The sequence below is a fragment of the Poecilia reticulata genome, linkage group LG21 (assembly GCF_000633615.1).
Source record: "Poecilia reticulata strain Guanapo linkage group LG21, Guppy_female_1.0+MT, whole genome shotgun sequence".
NCBI lineage: Eukaryota > Metazoa > Chordata > Actinopteri > Cyprinodontiformes > Poeciliidae > Poecilia > Poecilia reticulata.
Genome location: NC_024351.1, coordinates 2,103,147 through 2,110,762, shown reverse-complemented (window position 1 = coordinate 2,110,762; position 7,616 = coordinate 2,103,147). Strand labels below are relative to the sequence as shown.

General features: G+C 42.8%; 1 protein-coding gene across 5 annotated transcripts in view; it reads right to left on the bottom strand.

The window, feature by feature from the left end:
* Positions 1-7,616, bottom strand: part of cep43 (centrosomal protein 43) — a 15,762-nt gene that overhangs the window by 1,811 nt on the left and 6,335 nt on the right. Inside the window, exons 10-17 of one of the 5 annotated variants that reach the window (XM_008397101.2) lie at positions 7,357-7,418; positions 7,060-7,137; positions 6,360-6,401; positions 3,610-3,782; positions 2,753-2,803; positions 2,429-2,503; positions 903-974; positions 133-239 (exon numbers count right to left, since the gene is read on the bottom strand). In XM_008397101.2, the coding sequence (XP_008395323.1) occupies positions 133-239; positions 903-974; positions 2,429-2,503; positions 2,753-2,803; positions 3,610-3,782; positions 6,360-6,401; positions 7,060-7,137; positions 7,357-7,418 (660 nt within the window). The remainder of the gene's footprint in view (positions 1-132; positions 240-902; positions 975-2,428; positions 2,504-2,752; positions 2,804-3,609; positions 3,783-6,359; positions 6,402-7,059; positions 7,138-7,356; positions 7,419-7,616) is intronic. The other 4 variants (XM_008397103.2, XM_008397102.2, XM_008397104.2 and 1 more) reach the window with 4 other exon arrangements.

Below are 7,616 nucleotides of genomic sequence, written 5' to 3'. Positions count from 1 at the left end.
AGGAAGGAAGGAAGGAAGGAAGGAAGGAAGGAAGGAAGGAAGGAAGGAAGGAAGGAAGGAAGGAAGGAAGGAAGGAAGGAAGGAAGGAAGGAAGGGTTCATCCTCCTTGTGGGTCGGCTGAGTGAAGCTGACCGTTCCTGCTGTGGCTCGGTTCCGACCCGATGCTTCCTGTTCCGGGCCTCGACGCCTCAGACAGAGAACCGGCCGGACTCCCTCTGGTACCGGACGCCTCGGGCTTCCTGTGGGCCAGAACACAGAACCCGGTTCATTCCGTCCTCCATGTGGTTCCTTCAGTCAAACCGGAACCAGAACCAACCCAGAATGTTCAGCTGGGGACGGATAAACCCAATTCAGATTTCCAGACGGTTCCAGATTTTCTCAAACATTCAATGAAACGACCCGTTTGGGTTTCTGACCCGTTTGGGTTTCTGACCCGTTTGGGTTTCTGACCCGTTTGTTCAGGCAGGTTGTTGTTATTGTTGTCAAGTTTAAATAAAGGTTGCAGGACTTTGACACACTGAGATGCTAACAGAGGCTGAAAACCTGTCGACTTCAGACACACCTGAAGGAAACCATGTTGGATTATTGTTGTTATTATTATTGTTATTATTATTATTGTTGTTGTTATTATTATTACTATTATTATATTATAGGTAAATCCGTCTCGTTCCCTGCTGTCATCTTTTCCCAAACTTTTCCCAGACCTGGACGATTATCCAATCTAATTACGAAAAGCCGGAAAAATATAAAAAATCCAAATATTTCTGTTGTGATGAATCAAAATGATCTTAATAAAACCAGGATCTGAACCCAAAGAACCAGAACCAACAGGTGTAGGTTTAAGACATTTCCCAGAGTTCTCCTGGGTTCATCCCAGACGGGGAAGACGACCTGCAGCTCACCTGAGCTCTGAGCCGAGATCCGAGACGGGATCGCCTCGCTCGGGTTCTGGGTCTGCGGCCAGGACCGACAGGCTGAACCAGGAGGAGGAAGAGGAAGAGAAAGGACGTAAGGAGAGAGTCAGAGAGCGTCATGCGTCTGAGAACACACACACACACACACACACGCACACGCACACACACACACACACACACACACTGAGGTGTTAAACAGCAGGCGCCACGGCGACCGTTCAGCCGCTCGTCTCGCCCCAGTGACCCACTCTTCTTCTCCTCCCGCATTAAACTTTCATGCAGCCCACGGCGGAGTGTGACCTGACTGGGCTCCGGCCGCCCGGGGGCCCCATGCGGGCTCAGATGCTGCAGACGTGATGGGACGGACGCAGCGGTCACAGCGACCTGATGCAGGCGCGGCACAGACACCAAACAGGCCGGCGGCGGTAAATCTGTCCAATCAGAGAGAGCTGCAGGATTCATGGGGTCCAGCTCACCTGGGGAAACACCCGAGCGGCTCTGAGCTCACATGAACCTCCTCGTCTGAAGGGTCCAGGCGTTTCCACTCAACAAGCAGGAGGAGATTCAGAGGAATCAGCTGATTGAAAACTGCCTTCGTTTCCAACACTGAGATATACACAAATGTTTGTCTACGTTCTGCTAATGCTGAAAAAATATCACAATTCAATGTTTCCATTAAATTTAAAATCTCATGTGAATAAGCTTCACATGGTAAGTCATTAAAGGGGCGGTGTTACATGTTTTCCAGGTAAATGATGTCATTTTACAGCACAATCAAGTAACTATGTTACCTTCAGTCGTTTTAAATGCTACATGTATCAGATACGACTTGAAATAAACTTTAAAGGTCTTAAATTGGGCCTCTGTCTCTTTAAATATTCCTGCTCTTTCTGAAGCTTTATTAACCCTTTAACGGAGTTTTTACCTGAGCAGCAGCTCCTCTAACGAGCACCACAGGTTCACCAGGTGTTTGCTAATTGCTCCTGGCTAGTCTGAAGGAGCTGAGAGGGAGAGATTTCATAATTCACTTATTTGCTGTTTTATTTATTTTTGATATTTAAAATGTCCTCCACCTCCAGTTCAGGATCTAAAGTTTATCAATCTTTCAGATTTTTATGCTTTTATCATTACATGACTCGAAAATTATTTCCAAACCACAATATTATCGTTTATCACGATAACGTCTGGGACGATTAATTGCTCGGTCTGACATCAGGCAGTCTGTTTCTGTTTACCACTAGAGCTTTTGGCAGCGACAGCCGAATCAGATGTTAGATTTTTAAATCATCGCATGTCCAGCTGATTCTGCCTCCTCTCTCTAAGAGCTTGTGGAAAGTTTTCTGGTGCTTCCTGAATCCTGAATCCCTCCTGAATCCTGCAGTCATCACCTCCTGAGGTCTGTGAACGCCTCGCTGCAGGAGGCGAGTTGAATCGGGTTTCTGGTACGGTTTCGGCGCGGTGGGCTCGTTAGCGCTAACGAGGCTCCTCTGGTTGGACGGAACATGCACACTCACTCGCTGAGGCTTCGGCCTCGTCTCATCAGGGAGACGGGCGGCCCACACAGACCCTCCTCCCTCAGCGGGACAACGCTACAGGACGGGATGAAGCAGGACAGGGACAGAGACGCTTCAGAGACAGGTCAGAGGGAAAGCAGAGTGAGGATGTGGACAGGTCAGAGTTCACCGAGACGACGGAGAGGAGGAAGAAAATCCCAGACTGAAGTTTCTGACTGAGACTTAAAGGAATGTGCCGAATAAGGTATGCTTTCTTCCTTCTTCTCCTAAATGACCTTTGACCTCCTGATTTTCCCCTCCTCTGACTCGGGTTTTGCTACTCACTCCTTGGGACAGTTTGTCTTCTCTGACGACTCCTTTTCTCCGATCGGAGAGCTTCAGGAAGCAGCAGGAAGAGAAACGAGACACCAGAGAGACAAAGACGTTCAGATGGTTTCAACGCTAAAACCTGATCGGCATCCGGATGAAACCGGAATATTTCACATCAGTTTTATTGATTTATCTTTGAGTCCAGACATGAAAAATCCAGAACTCAATCAGCTCCAAAAATATGAGAAATTTAAATTCAACGGTTTCAAATTTCACAGAAAATTTTACAGACATTTAAAACAAATTCGCTTGACATTTGTTAAAAATTCATTTCCAAATATTCTGGAAAGAAAATCCAGAATATTTTTAATTTAGATATTTAACAAGTAGAGAAGATCATTTATTGTTTGAAAATATATTCTAGATGCAAAATGAAATAAAAACATTTGATACGTACTGAATAAAACTCCGTTATTTCTTCAGTAGCTTGATAACAAATCATTGTTAAACATCAATCCTGAAGTTTATTTAAAAATATATTTAGTTTATTATTTTTATGGGGTTGTTGAGTGGGGGGGGGGGGGTTATGTTTTTCACAATATAAAAAAACATTTTATAGTTCTTCAAAAAACAAGAGCAACCAAAGAACATAACCTTCTGCTTTCTTTTTAAATTCATAATTCATTATTATTTTTTTCTTACAAAATAAAATTTGCAAACAATTCGGAAAAGCATGATTGTTTTTGCGCTGCTGGTTGTCCGGCTGCAGGTTCGTCGTCATTTATTCCTAATTTCTGGTGAAACATCTGAGCTGCAGATGATTAAATATGAGATTATGAAGGTTTCCTCCAACCCGAAGCCGTTTTTCTCACCAGCCGTAAGTCTTGAGCGGTTTGGGCAGCGGGTCGTCGAAGAAGGAGTCTCCTTCGTCGTGGTCCACGTCTCCGTCCAGCTCCAGGTCCAGATGCTCCGCGCTCCCAGCCTCTGTCGGCTGCTCCTGCTGCTGCAGGTACCGCTTGGGCAGGGAGACGACCTGCTCCAAGTCCTGGCCAACAAACACAGTTTCCACACAGCTGAGCAACAAGCTGAGGCAACGCTGGTCACAGACGAAGATAAAATATGGTTCCAGGAACCTCCTGGTATGAAACAGAGGAAATAGTTTCTGAAGGTTCTCCCTCATGCCAGTCGTTTTGTTTCTTCAACAACGGCTTTTTTTGTGCGACGACAATTCCACTCCAACTTCTGTCCAACTTCTTTCTGTTACGTTTTACGTCTCCATTAAAATTTGTCCCTAGTTTTTGTCAACACCGTCAGACATGAAAAGAATATTTAAAAAAAATCAGGCATTATTGGGGGGCACCAGAACTTCTGAGGACCCCATGACCGCTTCCTCTCTCTTCCATTGCTAAGAGGGCTAGTTAGCTCCGGTTAGCTTATGTTATTCTTTAGTTTTTTTCTTCTTTTTATTCCTAAGTTGTTCATCACAACCATGATGTGTCAACACCATAACTGACAATTTACAAAACTTTGATAAAATTTTGTGAAATAAAAGATTAATTTTGGTAAAATGTAAAGATTTCATGGACCTGATGAGCTACAACATGGCCTCCTTCAGAATAACATCATATAAATTGAGGTAGTTTGGCATTTCGTCAACTCCATCAGTTTTTGTGACTCTTTCAGTGAAATTGTTGTCAAATCTCACTTAAATGTGCAATTAATTCATTTTAATRTATTTTACATAAATTGCATTACTTCACATGTATCAAGTTTTTCATTTTACTCACTAGTTTGTCACCACCTACAGTTCTGTGTCAACTCCGTCAGAWGGACTTTTTGTTGTTTTTTGTTTTAAATAATATTTATTTTGTTTCTTGAGAAGCATTTGTCTGTAAAATGAGTAAAAATATCACTAATAAGGTCATCAAAAATTATTTTTTATTTATTTTTGTCAGATGGTGATGACAACATTCTAGGTCAGGTCGATTAAAAATGTAATTAAAAAAAAATTTTGCAACTGGGAGCCTGCACCTCAGCATCTTTACATTTCCAAAACATTATTTGTCATATTTGCATACATAATGTTGAGAAGAAATAAAAACAAATTATGGGAAAATTAAAACCCATTTTGTCCCTTTTCTCAAGAATCACTGAATCATATAAAGCCAACAGTTTTCACAGATTTTGCAGAAAATTAACAATCAACTCATAATTAAGCATTAATGTGAAGAAATGCAGGGATTTGTTGATCTTGCGTAAATTTAATGCCAGCATTAGATCAATGCAGAAACCAAAGACTGTGTTGTTGGTTTTACTAATAGAAATTAAAAACGGGGGCCTGTCCGGGATTCAGAGGTTTTCCATTGATTTCAATGTCGTCGGTTCATAATCAACCTCCCAAACTTTCCCTTCTGGTTTGACGGTTGGACTGGTATTTTTAAAGTTGGTGCTCAGATCTGTAATTATTAAATATTAGCAGTTACTCCAGTCTTGGACGGGTTTCATTGGGTTTGTAGCAGCAACTATACGCTACTCTAAAACCTCCAAACATTAAAACATTTACAAAAACCACCAAGTCCCAGAGAGTCACAGGCTGAACTGCAGCTACAGACACGGAGAAAAGAGCAAATAATAAACATGGAAGCAGATCAGCAGGCAGTGAAGGAAAACTGGGTTATTTTTAAGAGCTGTGTTCAGAACCGTGGACAGTTTCTAACCAGAAGTCTAAAACACAGAACAAGCTCCAACATGAAGAATATGGACTGAAACCTGACAGCAGGAGGTTTGCTACAGAGCATCGGTGCTTTCTCTGCATCAGCAGAATCTAAAACAACCCGGTTCTGATCCAGCTTCAGCTCAAAGCTTTAACAAATGCAGCTGGTTACTGTTAGACGTGTAAATTAATCATGAAATACATTTTTCTGCTGTTTAACGTAAGTGGTCTAGAAATTGGTTTATCTCAGATGTTTTTAGTGTTTTTACTTTCTTGCTTTGGAAAATCCAATTCAGTACTGAGGTCCAGTTCAGAGGACCTGCGCCTACTCAGGGTTCTGTGTTTGTGGATATTTTGTAGAGTAAATCTGCAACACTCAATAGAAAATGCAGCTCAGGAACCTGAAAAACCTGCAGTTATACAGGAGCGCCAGGTATCCGTCTTGCCTCTGATTGGCTGTAACTCCAGGATCAGAAATAAGAAAAACTTTAGATATTAGCTTCTGCTGCAGCACTAAGCTGGTTCCCAGTGTGCACATTAATGCAGATTATTTGGTGTTTAAACTCTTTAAATATGTATTTATATATATAATATCTTTTTAGATTACGGTTAAATGTCGTTTCTGCCTGAGATTTGATCAGAAAAATAACCTGAAGCTTCTTCCAGTCCATTTGGCCAGAACCTTTGGACACAAACAGCCCAGCAGAGCAGGAAGACAGCAGCTCTGTAGTAAACCCGTCTGAAGAACCGTGCGCCTCGTTTCCACTGAGCGGTTCGGTGCCTTGTTTAATGATCTGCAGTGGAAACCAGGCGGTGGATGTGATGGTGAGTTAGATGCAGCAGGGATCCGGTTAGCCAGCTCAGGTGCCGTTCATAGTGATGGTGTTAGTGCTGCCCTCGTGTTTTTACCTTCGCTGCGGTCTGGCTCCTCTGACCTTTGAACCTGGGGATCTGTGCACAACACGGACAGCAGGCATCAGACCGACAGACTGGATGCTGGACGCCTCACACAGAGACCAACAGTGGGCTGATTTATCGGCCATTTCTAATAAAACTGTTCAATAGAACTGTTCTATTGAACAGTTCTACTGAACAGTTCTATTGAACAGAATAAAAACCAAAGCTTGGGACAGAACTGGAACTACGAAGGATCAGAAGGATGAAATTTTACGACAGAAATACTGGAGTCTTTGTCTCCTCTCAGTCAAATGAGGTGAGTTCCTGCACATATTTCATGTCAAAACGAACAAAAGGAGGAAGAATTCAAACCTTGGAAGCACTTAAACGTCACATTTTTCTAACCCTGCAGAGAGCAGCCTGACCTGGACATCCATCAGCATCAACAACCAGTTACTCTGGAAAACCTGTCCAACTTTAGGATACACATTCACTAATGATTCACTTCAGAAGTGAAGGAAAAAGCCTCTATTTTTGGATTTCCCATGCTGTCCCAAGTTTTCCTATATTTTGGTCGCACATCACAGAAGCAGATTTTTCCAGCTTGTCATCCATGTTTTCTTTTTTCTCTGATTTTTCTCTGATTCCCAGAACACCAGTTCATTTCTCTGAGGGAATTCTTGTAGGGAAAAATAAAACTTGAGCTCTGTACCTTACTGACAGGCAGTGGGCCCGGTTTGTCTTCAGCAGCCTGGGTCTGGTGCCGACTCTCGTCCGAGTCCGAAACGACCTGCAAGCAGTTCAGACAAACGGATCGGTTTGGGTTTCCTGGAGCAGCCGAAAGATACAAACACTTCCACCAGATTTTCTCCGTTTCATCTAAAGCTGAGTGATTAGATTCATTGTTAGAAAACCTGTTATGAGGAGCAGAAATAGTTTGGATTTGATCCAAACGAGGCTCTAGAGTGAAAGAACTGAGGAAAATCCTCCAGATACGCGAGTCTCTCACCACACTCCTGCACTGATCGAAGAGACGCTTGTATGTTGACAGGAAGGCCTGGAAGTCGACCTCTGCAGGAAACAGAACAACACAGTAATATGTTACTTTATAACAATAATAAAATCTACTGCAGTCCTGCGTGTTTTCTGGCTGAAGCACTACGGAGCTCAACTGGGATAAAACAGCAACAGTTGGCAAATCATACAGGAAACACATGTGGCACATACCACGTCACTGATGTGGGGTAAGTCTCAACATGGCTGAATTTA